General features: G+C 41.5%; 1 protein-coding gene across 1 annotated transcript in view; it reads right to left on the bottom strand.

Moving 5' to 3' along the window:
• ADTRP (androgen dependent TFPI regulating protein) overlaps positions 1–22985 on the bottom strand; it is a 30484-nt gene extending 7499 nt beyond the window's left edge. Inside the window, exons 1-4 of the mRNA XM_058033831.1 lie at positions 22639–22985; positions 15299–15433; positions 13780–13881; positions 3259–3374 (exon numbers count right to left, since the gene is read on the bottom strand). Of these exons, the coding sequence (XP_057889814.1) occupies positions 3259–3374; positions 13780–13881; positions 15299–15433; positions 22639–22791 (506 nt within the window). The 5' untranslated portion in view covers positions 22792–22985. The remainder of the gene's footprint in view (positions 1–3258; positions 3375–13779; positions 13882–15298; positions 15434–22638) is intronic.
• Positions 22986–23276: the final 291 nt, after the last annotated feature.

Genomic DNA, 23276 nt, shown 5'->3' with positions numbered 1-23276 from the left:
GAGTGGAAAGAAGTTTTCAGAAGGTGAGAGAGCAAGGGGAATTCTCCAGCAGCTTTTCTTTTGTAGGAGAAGGAAAAGAAGAAGAATGGCTAGGTGGGAAACAGATGTGGCTGCTTCACCCTTTTGTGCCAGAACTGTTTGTAAAGCATGGTTTGGAAAAGAAAGAAGATTAATATGCCTACTTTATAGGGTTTCTTTTCTTCTAATTGTGCCCTCTATTTCTGCCTATTTTATTCTCTCAGAAAATACCTTGTAGTGGCTGTCAGTTCGCTGGTAATATGTTCATTGTTTATGGCTCATATGAGTGGTTAATAGAGAATGCCTGAACTAAAGAATATAAAAGTGATCTTTATATATCTTAAGTATAGGAAAAATGCTTTTTTGTCAATACTTTTTGTGATTAAAATTATTTATATTTGTATTGATTATGTAAAGAATTTAAGAAATAGGGTATGTCTTCATTGATTGTTATCAGGATGTGCCATTTTAACAAGGACAGTACTTCCCTAAAACAAACTTTTGGGTCCAAATGGTCCTAAAAAGTTTAATTCTTCATTTAAAAAAACATATCTGAGTATTATGCCCTACTTTCCACCACCAGTGCTAACATAGGAACACAATTGCAATTTTTTCTGATGTCACCCATCCTGCTACTGAGCATCATGCCTCAAAGAGAAGTGACAAATGGGCTGCCACACTATCCTGAAACTGTGTCATGACACTGAGGAATGGGAGAATGCTAAGGAGGAAAAAAAAAAGGCTGAAAGGATGCTTCTTCCTTTCTCTAGTAAAAAAAAGGAAGAAGTGGGGCATAAAAAGGTGGTTTTGTCTTGCTTGTAAATAAAGATTTACTATCCTCACCTGAGGGATAGAGTGGAGCAATGGAGGGGATTGATAGTAGACCTGTCTGGACTGAGCATGGAAATACTTAAATGTAGGGATTCATTTTTATGATTCAAGATTTTTTCATCTAACAAACAGAGCTGTGAAACACCTAAGTAATTTAAAAAGAAAAAAAAAAAAAAAAAGAAAAAAAGCCTGCAGGAAAGGCCCCTGAGAGGCTGAGCAGAAACACTGAATTCCAAGTGCTAAGTGGAGTGCAAATGTCAGCATGTGTTCTTCACTGCACAGGACTCCTCTTTTCATATTGTAGCTCCAACAGTAAAACAGAGAGTGACAACCACCTTTCTTTTATACAACGAGGAACTAGGTTATCTTCATGCAATTTGGCCAGCTGGTGTGTCTCATATGAAGCACTCCAACCTGTATTTCCAAACCCAAATAAATGACTGTTCAAAGCCACAGTGACACCCTGCTCAGAGGCAGGTGTCTGCTGCGAGGTGTAAGTGGCTGCTCAGTTTCTCTGCTGCCTTGGAGGGACCAGTCACTTCTCAGCCCATTGGCGCTGCAGCGATGGCAGTGACAGTCCAAGGAGAGGCTTGGAGCAAGGACTCTGTTGCTTGTGAAACATATGGTGCCCAAATGGGGCTATTAAATCACCAGGTTGTAGCATCGACAGTAAAATATGTACGTGTGTTGAGATTTCAGTGCACAGGCCAGAAAATTCTTCTGTTGGTTGAAAGCTGTTGTCTGTGGTTTGCAGGGAACCACGAAGTAGAGGCAAAAAGAAAGCAGGCAGGAGGTTCCTTGCTGATTTGAAAACTGTATTGACATCCTAATATCTTTTATCCACTCATCAGGGCCCTGGCACGCAGGGGACAAGCACTCTAAGGGATCACCTTCCACTCAGGACCCTGGAAACAAATGCAGCACCAGCTCATAGAAGATACTGGGAGGGCTCCAATGTGTTGATGCTTGTGTTGATCTTCATTCTTTGGTGTAGATTCAGGTCCTGATATGAGCCACGTCTCCTGAGGGATGAAACTGCTCAGCTGATAGGGATTTTAGGGGAAAGCATGGCTCACATGGCTGTAAGGGCAGTCTGGTCTCAAAGACAGTAAAACCCAAATGTTTTCATAAGACAAGCAAAACAAAGCTGGCATTAAGCAATGGGGTGAATCAGAACATAGAAAAGGAATTTAGGAAGCCATGGTCGTAATCCTATTAGGCTCGGGGCAGGATTAGAATAAATGGCTCCTAATTTGCTTATGTAATGTATCAGTGAAGTCCCCTGTTTCCACAGCCACTGATGGGCTTCAAGTCACTCCAGTGTTTCATCTGAACAGTTTATTTTCTATTTCAGATTTTCACTCACTGGGCTGAAGATGGTGTCTAGATGAGAGTGAGGATTGGTGAGTAGGAATGGGAAGGATGGGTTTCCTCTTAGTTCCAGTGACTTCTCAGAAACCTTTGCATGAAGACAAGTTGCTTCCTCACTGACCAGTATCCTCTTGTTGTTATACACATGCTCTATATTGTTCCCCCTAAAGCCAGGATGTTTCCTCAGCTCTGGAAAGTTGTATAATATCCTGAAATTATACAGCCTTCTTCCTGAGTTGGGTCTCAATACAAGGCATCCTCTGAGAGCTTTGAGGTGTTGGCAGATGCCCACAGTTACATGGGGTGGCAGTGCCTCCATATCTCAGCACTGCAGCCAGGATGCAATGAGCAAACCCACTCCAGGGGTGCATGACACACACAGAGCAGGTGGACAGATGGCTATGAGCTGTGGGAGGTGCTGATTAGATTTAGTTTATTCTCTCAGGATCATTCTCCAGCAGGTTGGGGATCAGTGAGTGCATTGCTGGAAATGTGGGCAGTGTCCACTGGTGGAGTGGGAGGTGGTGGTGGGTGGATGTCTCCTCGCTACCCACCAGTTTGCACCTGGCTCAGAGTATCATTTTCTGTATCAAGTTTCTAAAACCAGCCACGTGTCCCTGCCAAACACTGAACTGAGTTTTACTCCTTTCCTGCTCCCATGACCCCCAGACCTTTTGAGATTTTCTGGTTTTGCAGCAAGCAGGACAGTGAGTGGAGGTAAATTTGATGGTACCAGTAGAAGTAAAAACTCCAGCCCAAAAGAAATTACTCAAATTATCCCTGAATTAATGGCAGTTTAGTTACTTTCCTTTAAGAGGCCTTACAAGAGCAGGAGACACTGTGTGAGCTCTCAGGACCTATCCTGTGTTTGAAGAAACCTGCCTCGCTGATGTTTGGAAATAGTTTTCATGGGTCTCAGTTGAAGTTTAAATTATTTCTCCACAGAAAAGACTGTGGAGAAATTTTGGTCAAAAGTACAGCATTCGGCCTTATTTTAAAAAGTAGATTACTTGGAGAAAAAAATACTTAAATTCTTACCAACTGATATACAGAAAAGCGACAAATCCCAGTAGGATCAATCCCTTCTTCTTTGCTGGGTAACGATGCGGCAAGGCAAGGAGTTCCAGGAGAGCAAATGGCAATACAGCCGTGTGCTGGGGAAAAAAGAGACTCTGTCACTGACAGATCACAGTGCCTTGCCTTCAGTCATTGCTGATCATAAAGTTCAGGCACCTGCTCAGAAGTAAAGAATTATTTAACAATACTGAGAATAATTGCATAAAAATGTGCATTCTTCTTTGCATACTTCATTTTTACAATGAAGTATCCCTAGAGTAATAAGCACAAAAATTTTCTTGTTAATAAGATATAAAAATGAGTCTTGCCTGTAGCACGGTCTATGTTTATAATAGGTGAGCTCTCCTTTTGCATTTTTTAATGCAAGATTTTTTTTAATATTTCCTATTACAGTACAAAAGATATTGAGCTCTATCATTATGTGCAGTTGAAGATGTCAGAGGAGTGCTCCTTGAACTCACTGAGTAATTGCTGAATTGCCTTCATGTTCTCTTCTAGTCATTATTGTACTTTATATAGTATTGTTTATTACTTGCTCCAGTGCAATCCCAGTGTGTTGTGCTTCCCTTTGTAAATGGAAAAATGGGGTTGTAAACATACAGGAGACTTCAGTTGGCTGTGATTGAAGGGGATGAAGAAACTTCAAGCAAGCTTATACCAGAATCGGAAAGGAGTTAAATTGATGGAGAAATGTGTTTTTCTTCTTTTTCTTTTTCTTTTTTTTTTCTTGTTGAAGAGTTTGAATTGCAGCTTCAGTTTCAAGGGCTTTAATGATAACTGTATGAGCATGGAGGATTTTCAGCTCTGGGCAGACAGTTTGGTGGCACTGACTGTTTTGTGGTGAGGAGCTGCCTCCAAGAGGGATGCTCCTCACCATGGGGATGCTGAGAGCACAGCAGAAAGCTTCTGGGCTCAGATGTTAAATGGGCAATGCAGGGATTCATGGGATGCTAATGCCTCAAATTTTTGACTGATTTGAAACAATTTTAGAAAATAATTTGCCTGGGTGAAATTTCCCCACTGAAAATTTTGTATTCCTTGTGCAAGCAAACAATAACTTTGAAATGCACTACCTAGGACAGATGGCTTAAACAATGTTGTGGAGCAACAAAGCAAAACTAGTCAATGAAATGCATCAGGAGAAAAACTATTGTAACAACTGTAGCTGATTAGCTGCTTAATTTCCTGGTAATTAAGTAAATAGTTTCATAGGTAGATGGGGGAGGTATGGAAGGAGGGCAACAGAGAAAGATAGATAGAGTTTTAAATAGAAAAAATGTCAAATTCAGGATTTTTTTTGTCTTTCTCCCTAAAGGCATAACCTGCTGGGTATATGGTATGAAGATTTCTCTTGTCGCAAATAAATGGTTCTAACATTTTTAATGTACATGTTTTTCAGAAACTGTGGTCACTATCTGATATGGTAATAGTGTCAAAGTTTTACTGCCTTGTATTTATGCTAGAGGTTGTGAAAAATACACCTTAATTTCTTTAAATGCACAGTGAGCTATAAACAGCATGCATGCATTTAGCTATTTGTTTAAGAGATGGACATCCACTTTAGTCTGCTGCTTCCAAGTAACCACTCCCTGAAAGCTGTATCCTTCCTCAGCTCTCCTACCAAAACCAGGAGCTGCAATTCATACTTGGCTATCCTTCTATCAAAATAACCATTCCATCTCAGTTATTCATTTTTCAGAGAAAAGAGATAGAAAATATTTCTTTTATGTTCCAGTTCCTTTCAGTAATTGGCACTGTTCTTTTCTTCTGTTCTGTTTCACAAAGATATTCTTCAGCTCTACAACCTGCTTGGTTGATTGCAGAAGTCTCATATCAGTACAAGTGATTCCTGAATTCATTTAACCAGAAAAATATCTTCAGTGCACACAGTTTTCATATGTAATCCCTGTAACTTCTTTCAGTCAGAAATCTGTGTTAAGCTGCTTTGAAAAACAGTTAAAAGAGTTTATTTTCCATAGTTGAACAATAGTTTGTCCTTGAACAAATCCCAAAATGCCCATGGCAAGGCAGCAGTGGTGGAAAACCTACACCTTGTCCTCATTTTTAGGCTTTAGCCTAAGCCTTTGGTGGGCACGCTGATTTAGAGCACCTCATTTTGGCAGGTATTTTGGAGCGTGCCCAGGAAAGAGCAGCACAAAGAGCCAGAAAGTATGAACAGTGAAGCAGCCCAAAGGCAGGCACAGAACCTGTGAATGCACTGAATGTGCTGTTGCATCTAGAGAGGAGAGGAAAATGAGAAGTTTCAAAGGTTTAGGAGATTGACGCAGTGATGGCTGTAATGGGCGAGTGTTCCATGTCCATCTTGTCCCTGACCTGGGGTGAGTGGCTCAGTGTCCCACAGGAGAGATGCAGCTTCGTGCTGGGAAGCACACATGCTCCAGCAGCCCACAGACAACGTGTGGACAGCAGGACACAGTCACAGGGAGAGGCTGGGGGTGTGAGGGGCAGCCTGCTGCTCAAACACGCCGTGCGTCGGCACTGCTGCTGAGCAGCGGGCTGGTACTGCCTGCAACAGATTGCTGGCAGATCTGCTTTGTAGTTTGTGCTGGTTTACAAAAGGCTGATGTGCTTTACTACTCATTTTTGTCAGGCTCCTCCACTTATGTAGGAGTTAGAGAAAACACTTGGGAGCTTATAAAGCAATAGAAGCTTGAAAGTTACTGGCAAAACTGGAAAATTTGCCTGCTTTTGGGAATAGCCAGGAGTTTAGTGGAAGGGGTAGGTTGAAATTTCTGCTATTCCTGATTCAATGATCTTTTCACTGCTTGTAAGAGTGTTTCCATGTCTAAGGACAGCAAGAGCATTCAGGAGTTGGACTATCTGCCTCTTGTTTTGCAAATAGCTTCTTAAAGTTCTTGGAGCTATACTGATTTGGAAAAACAAATGCAAAAATAAAACAACCAACAAACAAAGAAAGAAATTTGTTGTGACATAGGAAAGCTGCAACCTTCTCTCTTCCCAAGTCCAGTGATGTCACTGGCCCATGACCGTGTGCTGTGTTTCGGTTCAAATAATTGCATCTTTTAAAATATATTTTGCCAAGTATATTCACTAGATGTGGTGGTTTTTTGTAGAGTTATTTAAATTTGCTGTGAAAATGCCTTCTTGAGACAGATTTCTACAACAGTTCTCAGCTTCCTCAAGCACTCCCAGGACAATTTAAAAAGAAAAAATTATTATTTTCCCTTTGTAGATATAAAGGCGTTTTTATTTTCATTTATCCCTCTGCCCCCCAATTCCTTCTCATGTACACCCCAGGCTCATAAACATGTGGGAAAATCTTTCCTCGCACTTCTGCTATCCCAGAGCCTATTTCTGCCAAGCCAAATTTGTGCATTAACAGTAAAATCACAGAGGAATTCCTATGCAATACCCAAGCAAGTTTATGACAGCAGATGAGTGTTTGTAGAGCAGACACCAGGGGAATGTGTGGATGGCTACAGGGCGCAGAGCCTGCCCCTCGCCTACGACACACAATTGGCATTCCACATGATTTCCCTCTCACAGCCCAGAGACGTTGACTTTGGCAACATCATTAGTGATAGAGCATATATCATGGTTAATCAGATCTGCTGAAAGGCTATAAAGGCTTCTCATATCCTTTTCTAAAAAAAAAAAAAAAAAGGGAAGGATAAAAAAAAGATGTATTTTCTCATCTGCATTATTTTTAACTGTAGGTCTCTGGTGCATAGTCATTAAATATATTTTCAGTCCTACTTCGCAGCATTTCATATTCTTAAACTGAGCAGCACAGTATCTGTATGGGGCCAAATTAAAATATACAGTTTTGCCTCTTCCTTTAAAGAAAACTTTAATTATTAAGCTCAGATTGACACAGATCCAAACATTGGCAAAACTTGCTGGAAACAATGACTCATTTTTTATTTCAATTAACAGTTTCTCGGTTTCACATATAAACAGTGAAACTGTCAAAAATAATTATCACAGAGGGAGGGGAAAAAACCCCACCTATTTCGCTCCAAGATAAGGAAAACAGGCTAAAACAATAGCTGTGTGTGTACTGATCAGGCAATCAATGAACCCAACTGAATCAGAGAGCTTTTCCCTACTCTTGGCAAGGATCCTGTTGGTACTTATTTTTTATGTTCTTTGAAATATTAATGTATTTATTTGTCTAACAACCTCTGTTGAGGAAAGCTTTCAACTTACAAATTTTGCAAGAGCAGAATTTTTAAAATTTCTTTCTTGAGTGAAGAGATAAAAGTGATGGGACTTTCAGAATTATCACAGACATTTAGCTAACTAATCACACTTTTAGCCTAAATTCTGCTTCCAAACATTCCATTTTAAAATCCTTTGTGTCTCTTTTTGGCAGTCATTGTGATTTTCCACTTGGTTTTAGTTTCTTTGCTTCTTTCCTGAAAAACTCAGGTGAAACTGAACTAGTTATAAAATTACAAATTTATTTTTGTTGCTCATACAAACTCTGGCATATGAATACAGGGGGAAGAATGTTTCTTAAACATATTCTGAACTTTATCTCAAATATTGGCACGTTAACTTTTCTCCTGCAGACAAGAACATTCCCCTGCTTCTTTACTTTTTGTTTCCTACCCTGTGTTGAATGTTCCCCAGGATACATTTCAGGTTCATGAGTTTAAGCTGAGATAAATAGTCCTCTCTGAATATTATTTCCAGTGTTTGCTAAGACCATATGGAATTTTTACTTCCCATATTTTGAGTAATTCGTGTATTTATTTAATGCTATATCCTCATTTCACCGTTGAGAATTCAAGTAAGAGCGAGCTTCCTGGGGCTGAGAAGGCAGGGTTGGGTAGAGTTTATGCTCAGCTGCAGGCTCCAGCCTGGGCTGAGCTTTGAGCCCATGAAAAGTCTCCCCAGAGCTGCTGAGATCACTGGTGCTCCTGACGCGTGTGTCGCAGCTGACTCGGTGTGACCTTGTTTGACTCCGGAGCGGAGGAAATGATGCCTCGCTTGACCAGAGCTGTTTGTTTCTAATTCGTCTGCATTTACATACCCTCCATGTCTGCTTTCCATTAACATGTGAGACTTTAGGGAGGAATCTTTTCACAAACAGTTACCACTGGCCAAACTAAACTCCACTGGGCACAGTTGGAGACCATCAAGTGCTTTTGAAAAACTGCCTGTGCTTCTCCTTTCAGACCAATTCCCTGCAGAGCCTGTGTGCTGACAAGCAGTTGTGGCCAATACTCGTGCTTCTCTCTTCCCCATCGGTATGTTACTGCAAAGCAAAAGGAAAAACCTACTTTGGTGTTGCCTTATGAGGCTCATAAGCCAGTGTTCATTGGATGTCCCTTGAGGTGTTTACTCAGATACTCAGCTCTTTGTTGGAAAATGTCCCCTTGTCTATGGAAATTTCCTTCAGTTGGATGCTTTCATGAACAATTACAGCCTGTGTTATCTGAGCATAATAAAACTAAACGGCTTCCTGTCACCATAACCTCTGTTTAGTTTTTATACTCATAATTTTCCAAATCTCTGTATGGTCTCTACTTTCTTGGCTTAATTTTGGAACTAATTCCCTCTTTTGATTTATTTTGCTATTATTTTTTCTGTGTTCAAATGCCTCCTTCAAAATTTTCTTTTGCAATCTTTCCCTATACATTTTTCTTCTTCCCTTAACCTCTCTTAATTTTTCAGGGTGGACGGGGCTTAAGCTTTATTGTTCATTTTATTTCTTTAACTAGTACCTTGCCATGTTTAGTTGAAGATATAATTCTCTCTTAGGGTTGCTACATGTCTTTTGTGTTTCCAACCACCAGTGCATTTTCAGGGAACCATGGATTTATTTTATGGATAGAGCAGGAGGCACGGGGAGTCCTGTTACTGAGCAGGTGTGTAGCAGATTAGTGAGGAAGCTATTGCTCAATTTAATTCCAGCAGCATTCCTCTCTGAACCATCAGCTACTACCTGTTTCTGCCCTTTCCAGATCCATTCGTTCTCACCTGTAAAGCAACATAATTTTTTTTCTTAGACGTGTAGGTAGTTTGGGAACATTATAGTGAAAAATGGATGAAACATTAGAGCAATTGTATGATCAAAGGTAAAAGAGCTTCAGAGATATTTTCTTGCCTGCACACATGCATTTTTGGAAATAAGGCCCTGGCTGAATATCCTATTGCTTACTAGCAAATGTTTTGTCTCAATGTCAATACCAGAATTTTAATTGCCTTTCTCCCTGACATTAGATATGTAGTCTAAGAAACTGATGTTGCACTGCAGCTGGAGGCTGACATGAGACTGAAGTGACACATCCTTTGCTGTGGAATATTTTTCTCCAGCTGTTCCTATGCAGGGAGGGTTACGGGGACTGCACCTGTGCACGCTGGGGTAGCAGCAGCCCGGGAGGATTCCCTGCCGTAACATTTGTCTGTGAAACACATACTTTCTCCCTGAGGAAATGGGCTTATGTCAACAAAAATGGAAACTTCAAAAAAATCTGTGTAGTGCTGGGAAAAGCTAAGCATCTTTGCTCTTGAATATGTGGGGTGATTAATTTTGTGTGCCATATTCCTCACACACACATTCTTCTTCTTTTGCCAAAAGCTGAATGTAATTGGCAGCCTGTGAATGTCCATAGTTGCCAGACAGCTTAAAATTGAGATACTGTGAAATGCAAACAAATGGAAATGTTTCTCCCTTGTGTAAATACGCAAGAATTATTAAGCTTTAAATAACGCTTGCAAAGAGAATCGTTTAAGATGGCCAAAGATGAACCTGAGGTTGTTCTTGTGTACACACTTGGAGTAGGAGTCAAGTTAGAGTGGCCTGGACAAAAGGGTTCTGCCCTACAAACTGAATTTGTGCCCCCTTTTTTGGTTAGTGATGCAGCAGCTTCCTGAAATAGCTGTAGTAAGATGTAATCCTTCACACAGATACCCTCACATGAGGGTAAGAGTAACTTATATTCACATAACTTAAATTTTTTCCAGATGGATGTAAATCACAGTGATCCAAAATACCATTTCTGTTGATGTAGATGTGCCCACACTGGGGAAGGTGAGGTATAGCTAGGTAGGCAGAACACCAGCAGCTTGTACATACCAAGAAGATCCAAGATGAGAGGGGACATAGTGAGTCCTGCTGGTACTCCTACTGTCAAGGCAACAGTGGCCTGCTTCAGTGAAGGAAAATTGCTTGTATGTACCTTGCTTGTTCTCTCACTCCCTTACGTTTTCGTTTTTTATTTTCAGGTACAGCTTAGCCACAACAGGGCAAAGTGCAAAGGAGCTTCAGAAACTCAGGCAATGGGGAATTTGTTGTCATCTTTGCTGAAAGTCTGCCAGGTAAGAGATGTTTCTTCTGAGCTTCCATTTACCTTCCTTCCTTGTCTATTCTCAGCTTTATAGCTTACAATATCTTCTGAACATGCACAATTCATAACCATGTCAGTAGAGTGCCTGTGGAACTAAAATGCTGGTTTTTGTAAAGGTGAAAGCGTAACACAGCTACAGGGTAAATTAGAAAAAGAGGTGGCCAAACTCAACATAGCTGCAGTCTGAAAATAAAGAAAACTGCGCCAACAGACTGAAAATATAAATCTTCTTTTACAAAACACAATTGTACCATTTCTATTTTTGTGAACACATCTGCTCAACATTTATATGTATCTTTTGTTATAGATCAAAAATGTTTTTGAGTTATCTCTTCTGACCCACCAGTGGCCCACTTTATTTAGCATTCAATTCTGTCAGACCTTTCAAAGTGTAGTGTTCCCCAATACTGCCATTAAGTTGAATAATACATTCACATGGTTTAATCCAAGCTGTCTCCAGCAGTTAGTCTCCTTCTGGAGAGTATCCAGATGTTGCTTGAAAAGCGATGACTGGGAAAGAAATAAACAAATTCGCTTGATGAATTGGCCAGCGTATCTTTTGTCTCAGCCATCTTCCACTTCAAAAATCTTGTTCAAATAAAATAATTGTTCTTGAGACATAAGTAGAGTGGATTTTTTCATCCCCAAAGGTCAAGGTTTAAAGATGGTAAAACATAATTATCCCAGGCAAACAGAAGTGGAAACTGAAGCCCAGCTTTTGGGTTAAACTCAGTAGAAAAGCAAAGAGAGAAACTCTGGAATATTTGGTCTCCTTCAACTATGAGCAAAATTACTTTCTACATTAACCATCCCATCTGCAAAACAAAATGTTTCTGTTCAGAGTGCAAAAACATGGCTAAATTGTAGCGCTCACTCTGCAACTCTGGGCTAGCAGGTGGGCAACAACAACTCTTTCCCATTGTAAGAGCAGTTCATGTGAGGAAAAAAATTGTTATTCATTTCTGCAAGGAAGGTGCTGCAGCATCACTACAAAGCCAAGGAGCTCAATATTCCTGAAGTGGATTTGCATGGTTATTTTTTAGGCTCACTCTCCAGTTACATAACAACATATGCTTTCCCTGTGTACAACATTAAAATAGACTGAGATTAAAAAAAAAAAAAAAAGTACTCCCACTGCAAATGATATGGCACTGATGGTTACTACTGACACACCCATGTCTTTCTCCTCCAAAGCCAGCTACATGCTGCTTCAATCTGCCATGAAATGCCTGTAATCTCAGAGCCATAATGTAACAGCAATATGCAAGGAAAGGAACCCAAAGAAAAAGCATCTGCTTGGCAATCAGAACTTGGAGATTGTCACTTAAAGTGTCCCTGGATCTCCTTAGTGTCTCCATCAGATATTTTGTGTTGGAAGAAGAAAATGCCTCAGCTAAGCCTGAAGGCACCTGTTGGAAGGTGTTCTAAAACACAACGATTGTCAATAGCAGGGATCAGTCTACGCTGGTGGCAGATGTTTTATGCTTGATAGTGACTGGAAGGAAAATTTCCTACCCAGGAACTGTCAAGTACAAGATGTCTGCAGTGTATTAAGAGCTTCAGAAATAAAATATCAGGTTGTGATAGAGGTTTGCTTTATGTGAAGTTTCTCTCTCGTCAAAATAATTTTCAGGAAGAATTGTTTTTCCTTTTTAACACTTGTTTTTGACACTTCTGATACAGAAAAGCTTTTTATTGTAGTCAAAATGATTCTGTTATGAAATGTAGATGTAGGTAAGGTAAGAAGATGTTATAACTGATATGTTTAAGGGTTCCTGAAAAGAGTTCTTGCACATGAAATAAAAATGTATGCCCTAACACCTCTCAACCTTCCGATGTCATAAACAAATGTGGAAATGGAAAGGGCAAATTCTCAGCTGTGAGCCAGGATTAAAGCAAGCAGCAAAGCCTATCTTCTCTGAGCTTCACTTTGTGCTACTCCCCCTCCCCCCTTGCTCAGCACCTCCACCACTGTGAGGATTTTAAACCAGTTCCCCATACTAAATCCTGGACCTGAAATTAGCATGATGCTGAGGACATAAAGAATCTTTCATTTTGGTGGATGATGGTTTTCAGAAAGAGCAGAGCCCTTTTGCACCTGTGCAAAGGTTTGGACAGCCACAGAAAGGTCCTGGTGGAAATGAATTGGTGGACAGAGAGCAGGTGATGAGGTTAAAAGTGCATGATGGCTGTGGTTCACCACTCGGGTATCAGCAATGCGGACATGCCTCTGTGCGTTTGGATTCCAGTCACGCGACTCTGAATGCACCTGTCTAAATCAAGGGGCTGCTCAAACCTTGAGCTGTCCTCAGCCAGACACCCCAAACCCTCCCAGATTTACCTTCAACACTCACTGGGTACATCCACTGCAGTGGATGGCAAGGCACTGTTCTTAAGAAATGAAGTCTGGAGAGAAATGAGTCTTCTATGTGATTATTTCATACTTTTTGGCTTCTCTGATTCAGCCTAGAGCTGAACCTCTCCCATCTCTCCCACTTCCCATTCGTCCCACGAGGCCTCCCTGACCTTGCAATCCACCCACAGTTTCCATGTTACTGTCAGCCTCCTTTCACTTGACTGATGAGAAATATGTGATTATTCAACACATCATAAAAACGGCCAGAGCAAATGAAGGAGAAATCTGGAAAGTATTTATAGAAAATCTGTAAACAATCATTGCAATCCAGCTATTCAAAGCTGTGCACACATTAGCTTATTAGCAGTAGACCTGTCAGATTCTCTTTTGTTATTTCACCTTTTTTAAAAATGAGGGGCTGCTTTGTTACATTCACAGCCATTTTGTATTTCAGAGACTTAAGTTAGCAGACACAATTTCTTTTTTGAGCTACAATAAGTGAGATTTTCTTTCCTTATGACTACACATCATTTCATTGACTTCAGAGGTTTGACAAGCACCGATTAGCTGACGCTCCTTGTGTGCTAAAAGGCTTCTTGAGGCAGCTTCAAGCACACGCATCTGATTGCTGCGTACATCTCAACATCAGATTCAGATAAGCAGCAAGGAGGAGGTGAGAACGGAAAAGCTGTGAAGCCCTTCTGGAAAACGGCACAATGCAGTGGTGGGGCACACGTTGCAAAGTCTCCCTTTTCTCTGCAAGAGGCTGAGGTGTTTCTTACTCACCATAGCATGATTTAACCAGAGCGGGATGACTCCATCAAGGCTTTTGGGGTAAACCAGCTCTCTGTTGTAGGTATACAGTGTCCAAAAGGATACACACACAAACTGGAACCAAAATGCAAAATGAAAGAAATTTTAAAATGGAAGACAAACATAACTGCTGGGATTTGGTTAGTGCTTTCATTTCTGAGAAGGCAAAATGTCTCCATGCTTTTTTTACATGAAAAATGATGACACTGCCAGATAAACTCATGTTATCTCACATTTACTCAGAGATGCAGTGTTCTGTGTTGATACTGAGAGAAAAAAAAACCCTGCTTTATAAGCTGCCAACACTGACATTTTCTGTGGAATCTGAGATTAGCTGATGCTTTTTTTTTCCCTCTTTCCCTTTCCCTTTGCAGATGGGATCTTCTGATGGTCAAGTAGTTCTCCTCAAGGGACTGTGTGTTAAGCCTTTATTTTGCTCAGTAAAAGAGTAAAAACAGATCTTGATAAGGCAGTTCACATAAACTTACTCTTTGCCTTCACATCTCGTAAGTCTAATTCCTAAACTGCAGGCGAAAGGTGCACACTGTGGGCACCCATTTTTTCCCCCAATAAATCAGGAATTACAGTGGAACAACTTAACTGAAGGAAATGATCCCTGGTATCAGCTACTGATACCTGGGAGCTGATTTGCAGTTTTGGCCTGGCTTTGTATTTGAGCACACTTTGTGCTTGGGGCTAGAAATCAGGGGTGTGAGATGCTGGAAGAGTGAGCCTGTGCCACAGTCCCACAGGCACGGTGAGGATGCCTGGCAGGATATGAGAGCAGCATAGTGAACACCCTGACTCCATCCCTGGCAGGGCTTTTTTATGGAGCGAGCTAGCTGAGCTGCTTGTAGACCTTGTTTAAGCAGTGCTTCTCAGCCCTCTGAGATTCAGTACTGGCTGCAGGCATCACTCTCACAGAGAGTACCTACATGTATAAATAACCCATCAGTTCCTGTCCAACCCACGGCATTTTGATAAACAGCATTGTCCGTGAGGGAGTAGGTGATCCACGATGAATCTGACGTAGGCTGTGACTATAATTATTTTCTCCGTGAATCTGTTTCTCTCCAGTGCTTATTTAAAGTTACTCTGGCATCAAAGAAGGAGATGTGAGGTTTTGCTGCCTCTTAGGTACCCTCTTGTGTCCTCCTGACCTGTGCTGCCCTTTAGAGAAAAGCCCTAAGTTGATAAATCCACAGCTATTTGGACCATGAGATTAACAGAGAGGTTGCACCTCATTCACCCTTTGGGGTCAATCTGTGTCCACTTGAGGACAGCAACCCTCATGTTTGTGCAAGAGGCTTTGCTCTCAACCACGACAGGCTCAGCATTGTTTCTTCTTCTAAATGGTCCAAATCCATTCTAAATTCAATGGTAAAAGAAAACCTTTAGTTCTTATCTATTTCATACACATACTTCTGGTACTATAGACCCCTAATCATTTATGCAAACGTTATTTTCACATACAGAGACAAAGGGTACTTACTGTGGACACTGGGAAAGCCAGGACACTGAAAAGAAGGTCTCTGCTGGAAATTATGCACTTAGCACATCGCAGTTTCTTAATTAGTCTCAACACATCAGCCAGGAAGGACACCCCATAGAAGACAGCCTGCAAAACCTAAAGTAATTACACCTAATGAGGGAAACTCATCCAGCATTTATTAGCATGTTCCTCAATGAAATCTGTTTGTGCTCTTCAGGGAGCTGTTTTGTTCATGAGCTGCAAGCCTGTGTGAGGGAAATAGCTGTTGGCTCAATCTCTTTTACTAACCCAAACTGATTAAATGAAGTTGGTCAGGAGATAACTTTAACAGTATCCTAGTTAATAGATTAAACAGAGATGTTTGATGTGATTCAGATGGGTGAAGTGAAGGGACAGTTGAAAGCCAGCTCCATCATACTTCCTATGTTAATGGCTGACCACTGCATATATCTGAGCAGGAGGGAACAAATTATGCCAGGACATTTTTCCTGTAAAGCAATTGCTAGAGAGCTTTTCCACTATTTAGCCAACACAGGTTCTTCTTTCTAGGGATTCACAGTGCAATTGATCTCAGTGTCAAGTAGCTCAAAATGATCTAAGGTGAGAATTAGGTGCAGAAGTTAAAAATAACAGAACCTCTTTTGCTGAACTCAAAGGGATTCAAGAAAGGATTTCAAATGCTTGGAAGCAATAATCCAGATGTTTCAAATTAAAAATGAAGTTTTACTTAAGTTTAAATGAAACTATTTATAACTAATGAATTTTAGGATTGGGAGGTTGTGTTTTGCAGTTTTTTTCCTTCTTTCTTTAAATAATTTATAGGTAGTGAGGGTGGGATTTTTTGGGGGGAGGACACTAGGAGGATTTGGTAAAGAATTAGATACATGCACAGTGACAAAACAGAGTTCTCCAAATTATGTATAAAATTGTCATATTACTGTGGTTTAAACCAATATTGCTTTTCTAATTGCTTCATTTTCTCTCCTAATGCTGCACAGCAGATCAAGATGAACCAGATTTGTCAGACATAAAAAGGCAGAATAGAACCTTGCAGAAAAATACTTCTCCCACTGTCTTGCATTTAGCACCAAGTCAGTTCTGTTCACTTAACTCATGGGGTGACCTCTTCTTTTTAAGGCTAGGTTGTCCCAGAGTAATGTAATATGGGAAATGCAGCCTACTGCAAACACTGGATCAGCTAGTGATGCTTAAATGGAAAGAGGGTTACAGCTTTCAGGATGAGATCTCTTTTGCCATGATCTTATTCTGACTCAGATATTTATTTAGAGCTAAGTCTCTGAAGTTGCGGCTGGGTATTTCATCAGTTTCTGAAGAAGCTGAAAAGGGTGGTGCTTGGGAGGGGACAGAATTAGTGCAATGTTTTTCCATCAGAAATTCCTTTATTATCAAAATATATGAGGGGAGGAGGAGACTATGATTTCATCATGCCTGTTGTCAAGCAAGGGCTTCTGCAAGCATTAGTTTCCAGAGACTGTCTTACTGGGCAACAAAATTACTACAGTTTGCACTTATCTGCAACCATCCCCAAACATTTTGTTTCTTCCCAGCACAGGGAAAAGATACAGTCTTCCTTCCCTGTCCTTTCCACAGCCCAGAGAGCCAGGACAGTAAGTGCCACTGTTGGACTGTCCCTCTCCCTGTGCAGACCCACAGCAGCAGAGGTAGGGAGGCGCTGACACGGGCCGGGTAACTGGCCCAGGGTCACCCAGGACCAGGGACCAGAGGTTGTGCATCACCCAGCTCAGCTGCAAGGCCACATGTTTCCTATCAAGGCCTAGGGTGAACAGACATATCTTTACATTAAAAACAAACCCAAGCAGCTTCATCAGAACCCACAGAGGTTTTTGTTTAATTCTGAGGCACCCAAAGCAGCTCTTTTGAGTGTGATTTCCCCCTCCCCATTATCACAATTAGCAGACACTTTTTCAGTCAGTAGGGATTCAGCCCTCCAAGTCATGGGTCTGGTTCAGTAAAGCCCATGCTGGGGTGCAGTGTACTTAGACACAAACACAGGTTCAGCCCAAATGTCTGTCCCAGTCCTTGGTCTCACCAGGACACCAATACCGAGTCCTCGAAGAGCTAAGAAAAGCCTGGTAATGACCAGAAGCTCTTGTTACACCCTGTAGTCAGCAGTAACTTTCTGTAAAAGGCATGAAAAATGAACGTGAGGGTGGTGACAGTCCAGTGATGCACGGTGACTAATTGCCAATAAAGCAATTAGGGAGAAGCCTGGTTCCCAGAGGATGGGGCTATTATTATCTTGTTCATGGTCAGCCTTACATTAATCATGGGGCAGGGATAGGCTGCTTCTTTCCCCGCTTCAAAATTACCTAAAATAAACATTACTGAAAAGAAACAGTCCCAAAACAGCCACATTCTCAGCCTGGTAAATATTCTGTTATACACAGGGGAGGACAATGTTATCTTCTGTATGGAAAATTCTTATCTGAATGTGTAACCTGACCCATTTCTCCAGCTAAACAGGGGGAAGAACAACTCCTGAAGAAGTTTGAACTCAGCCTCAGGAGCTTGGATTTGTGCTGCTGTAACTCTACCCTTGTTCATCACCATAGTTTCAAAGGTGTTGCAGACAATTTAGTGATCACTCTGCATTTCCAAGAGCAATGGAAGGTTATACAAGTAATTTTCAAACCAGAAAACTGAACTCAGCTAGGATCATCCCTAATACTGCACAGTCTGGCATTGTATACCCCCAGTAGATTAAGATCCAAGCTCCAAACCCACGGGGGTTATTATTGTAAGAAAGGTGCATCCAAATCATGTAGCCCTCCATTAAAGGGAAAATGTTGACATAAAAAAAATAAATATGTGAAAACATCAAATTATTCCAGATGTCCTGTGAATTTCCCAAGCAGCAGTGCTGGCACTCGCAAATCCATTGCAGGCACTCATGGAATATAAATCCACTGGCTGTAAATGGAAAGGATTCCCTAAAGTGTTCCCACACGAACAGAAGGAAGACTGGAAGCATTCAGAAAGCTAATGATTAACCCAAAGAGGAGAATATGGATATGATTATCCCTGCTGGAGAGAGGCTGCTTTCTCCTCTAGACCCTGCAGAGTTCCATGGTGCTGGGTGCTGTAGAAACATTTAATTTGGCCAGATCAATTTTCCAAACTGAGACTCACAGTGACAAAGACAAAGCTCAATTTTTATCTGGTGCAGTGATCAAAAGGGTGTTTCTGTTTAACTAACCTGACATGATTTACTTTTGTGTATAAGATCTTGCCATATGTGTATATTGAAATCTCCAACTAGTACAAATAAATCGGGCTCCAAACTCTGCCCTTTAGGGAGGGATAAATCCAATATTCTGAGCAAGTTATTAGACATAAAAGTCAACATTTAGTGTAGACACACATCCATTCACATGATAGTGTCTTGGAAAATATCTTTACTAAATACTGGGCCTATTCTGAAATAAATACAAAGCAGTTTTCAGGACATTGAACAGTATTTTCATTATGAAGGACAAAAGTATAAGGAATAAACTGGGCAGGAACACAAGTAATAGTTTTTAAAGGTGCAGTGTGCTCATTATGCAGTGATTTACTAATGGATTGTAAGCAGTGAGCAGAATTTTATGAGCTCAGATATTTCAGGCAATGAATGATTCTGCTTGCACTGTTTTGTGTCACAGATAAATGAAATTAATACAAAATTGGTTTTATCTGTAATTTCTGCTTCTTCAATAATGGGTCAATGAACCTCTTTGATAAAAAGCCCACTTATCCTTTTTTCCCTCTTACAAAAATATTTCCTTACTGAATCTTGATTGCTATGATCATTAAGAAGATGGATCTGAAGCAATGTCACAGATGTAGCTCTCTTGGGAGAGACTAGCAAGGAATTGAATGAGGTGCTAAAAGAGGGTCATATCTAGAAGGAATTCTTCCAGCATCTCTCCAGCAAAACTGGGAGACAAGCAGCATTTCCATCCTCAGAAAATATTAGTTTTCCCAGTATTTATATTTCAGATTACAGTGAGGCGGCCAGAGCAGCTTTCCACAGAAAGAAATTTTTAAATGCTATTCCAAAGAAATAAGAGAAATTTTGGAGGGAAAATTTCCAAGTGATTCAGACAGGCAGTGCCAGAAGGCAGGCAATCCCAGTCTGGCAGGACACAGGCAGAAGAGCTGGACAAAGGCTGTCTCTGTGTTCCTGGCTCTGGGGAAGCCTCCAAGGCACTCTCCAGGCCTGCCCAGCACAGCAGATCCATGGAACCAGAACAGCCCAGTGTGAAGCTTTGGCCAGCTCTTCTTCCCCACAACCATAACTCCCAACATCCCCTGTTTTCCAAGGCTCTGTCCAGACTGACCAAAATTCAGTGTCTTGGATGTGCACCCAATGGACAAGTGTGGTTGACAGGCACCTCTTATTCCTCGATGTTCCTCAGCAACAACAGGGAGTGGCTTAATGCCAGGCCATGGGATGAGTCCTTTAAGTCAAGAGGAGCCCCGCAGAGAGCACCACAGCATGTGGGACATGTTGTCTTCTCACCCTTTTCCTCTCTTATACAGCAGCTCAAGAACCTTTTGCCACCTTTTTGCTGCTGCTTTACCAAAAAATGCTATCCAGTTCAGCAGGAGAAGGGGGTGACACCACTTCTTTCCCTAGTGCCTCTTCATTTTTTGGCAATCCTTTCTTGAAATAAATAAATCTCTGAAGAAGAAGGACTACCATCCATGAAGGAGTAATTTTGCACACCCTTTCCCATTGCAACATTTTCTGCAGGAGATAGGCAATATCTTCAGCCCAAACCATTTCCCTTCTGGCTGGCAGCTCCATTTCAGCATTGGGATCAGATCAATGAGTAGTTAAAATTTGGGAGTCAAAGGACTGGGGAAGTGGAGCAAGAGCCCTCTCTTATGGAGATCTAATACAACCTGAGCTGTTCAGCACATCTGTAAATGAGCTGGCAAAGGAGCAAATACTGAGGTGTACACTTATGTGAATCTGATGTGGGCTTTTTTCCTGTCAAAGTGACCTGACTGTAAAATTGCCAAAGAATCTCAGGATACTGAGTGCCTGAGTGATAAAATAGTAGGCAAAAATCAGTGTTGATAAGTGCAATGTAAAGCATTTCAGAAAAAATTAAAAAGCAGCTTCAATTATATATTTTTCAACAATGGATTCTATATTAGCTGTCACCATCCAATAAAGAAATATTAGTCTCAGTGTGGATTGCTCTCTCAACTTGCTGCCTACCAGTGATCAAAAAAGACAAACAGAGAGTTAAGAGCAGCCAAGAAGAATTAAGCTACAAACAAGGAAACACCTGTAGGCCACTGTATCAACCCATATATGCTCATAACTTGACCGCTGGGGCCTGCCCCACCTACTCCCTCCTGAAATTTGAAAAACTGCTGCAAAGGGTGACATGGATGCTTTAATGAGAAGCAATGCTTTGTGAAGAGAAATGAAAACAGTTTGGACTTCCAGCCTGCAGAAAACAGTAACTGAGAGGATAATCTAATGCCATTCTAATCTGTGGCAAAGAAAATGTGAACAGGGATGGATGATTAAATTACAACACAGAAATAATGAGGCATCCAGCTCAGCTGTCAAGGAAGCAGGTTTACACCAACAAAATGAACTGCTCTTTCACACAAGGCACACTTGCCTCATGGCACAGAGGATAGGGAAAGCACCAGAAGTATGAACAGGCATGTTTTTCCTTTAGATAGATGAAAGGAAGGCTTTGAATAGATATTAGCCACCTTAGCCTGCATTTATTTTTTTGGCTGGCTATGCTAGTGGGACAGTAAAGCCATGGAAACTTCAGTTCATGCTTGTACATGCTCTTGCCTTGTGCAGCCTTTCCCTGATCATCCACTGCTGGTCACTAAGGGAAGCTGGATGACAATTTCAGTGAGTATTTCTTCATCCCAGAATACTGGGAGATTGGTTACTTGCTTTGTCCTTTTGATCTCATGTTTTAGAGCTGGGTGGTAAATCTCCTTATAATGGTGCCAGGGGATGGGGGTGGAGATGCTGTTTTGCCTGAAAGTATGGGTGGTATTTTAGTGGGGTCAGCTATTCCCCCAAAATGGCAATACTGATAAACAGGCACCATCGCAATTAGCAGTGATGCCACCCAATTGCAGTGATATATGTGTCCTCATCCTCCCATAGCTGGCTTGGCCACTGAGGAGAGGGCTGGGGCTACCAGAATCCCTGGGTTATTGTGGTCACTTCACTTGCCATTCACTGCCTCTTGCTTGCAAATGTTTCACAGAGTCACAGAATGATTGAGGATAGAGGAAAACCAAATTCTCTGCCTCCCTGAAGGTCTCCAAAAGCCCCTCTTGGAGCTGGGGAGCCTTTAGCCTTCCACTGAATTCCAACATAGGACGTCTCCTTCTGAAGGGTAAAAGTAGAGACAAACATGCCCCAGATCAGACCTCTCACTGGAATTTAACTCTGATGGTCACACAGAATGGATGAAAAGCTATGTAGGTCCCTGAGGTCATCCTTCAAATTAGCAAGTGTGCCTGGAATTTTTCCCTCATAGGAAACCTCTCCACGAGCCTGGTCTTTCCACCCCACCAGCACTACTTCCCTCAGTTGTTGATGAACACCCTGGACTCCAAACAAGCCTTCTCCCCTGGGTATCTCATGTACTTTCACTTTGAATTCCTATCCTGTAAAATGACAGCACATTAGAAGAACCAGAACACATTACAGTCTCTCTTTTTCTGTGTGCTTTTAGGAAATGTGCAGCCAGTTGAAAGCACTGCTGACACTCATGTAATATCACAAGCAGCTCTCTCCACAGGCTGAAATTTCTTTCCCTTGTGTTCTCAACTGATTGTCAAATGAAGCAGGTACTCTGAATGGCCAAATTAGCAAGGTGCTCTGCTTTGTTTCACTTTTCCTGTAATTTAGAGGACATAAAAGCCTATTTTAAAAATTGAAGTAAAACTCCAAGCAGTGTTGAAATATTTTGAATCAAAGGTTAGAAAACAGGCACCAAACTTGTATGTGTCCTGGCAGGACATACTCCCACTTTTCTGTCCTCCTCCCCACTGACAATGCCTCTTTTACAAGGAGGCAGCTAGCTTTGAAGTACTTTCTGAAAACCAAGCATCTCACCAGTCAATATTCTTTCTGCATGAAACCTGTGAATACATTTCACAGCACAAGCACAGATCCCTCCTTGGTTTCCTTTGGGGTAAAAACCACCAAAGGAAGCAGTTTAACAGCAGCAAATACACCAGCTGCATATGTCTTGAGGCGCAGATGGCAGACAAACAAACAGACATATTGGTATCACTGTACAACAGGATTTGCTTACCAGATTGAGGACTGTCAAATATTTCCACTGCCCACCATAAAGGAACACTTCAGATGGCCGCTCCTCTGTTTTCACGTGTGCGATGGAGTAGGCAACGAAAAAGTACCAGACAAAAGCAAGGCAGTGGTACGTGGCGAGAGTCGAGATTTCCATGCTTCAGCCAAGAGCAACTGACAGCTGCTCTGCAAGCAGCTTTTCTCTTAAGGTGCTCAGTGCATGGGATAAGGCAAGGCAGGAGGGTTAACTTCAGAGCAGTCTTGGGACACGATGCCACTCTGCTCTGGTCAAAAGGAAAAACCACAAGGCTATGAACTTTGCTTCTGTTTGTTTCCCTTTTTACTTTACAAGATAGGCTGGGGGTGGGGGGGATGAGAAGAATAGGCTTATTCCCTGGATTTAAATGCCTTGCTCAAGATTACCAAAGATTAGTTGCAGAGTTACATAAGTTTTGGGTTGGGTTATTCTTTTGCAAAAGTGTGGGGGGAGTTTTGCTGCTGATTTTGTGTAACAGGCTGTCATGTGTTGGGTAGAGAGTGAAAACAAGTGGCATTTTCCTCACTTGCAGCTGTGTGTACAGCCATGTCTCCAACTCAGCTTGGGAAGCCTCTGTTTTTGACTGGTTTTGCCTCTTGCCAAAG

Source organism: Melospiza georgiana, chromosome 1 (genome assembly GCF_028018845.1).
Source record: "Melospiza georgiana isolate bMelGeo1 chromosome 1, bMelGeo1.pri, whole genome shotgun sequence".
NCBI classification, from domain to species: domain Eukaryota; kingdom Metazoa; phylum Chordata; class Aves; order Passeriformes; family Passerellidae; genus Melospiza; species Melospiza georgiana.
The sequence above is the reverse complement of the archived record's forward strand: the minus strand, read 5'-3'. Positions and strand labels throughout refer to the sequence as shown.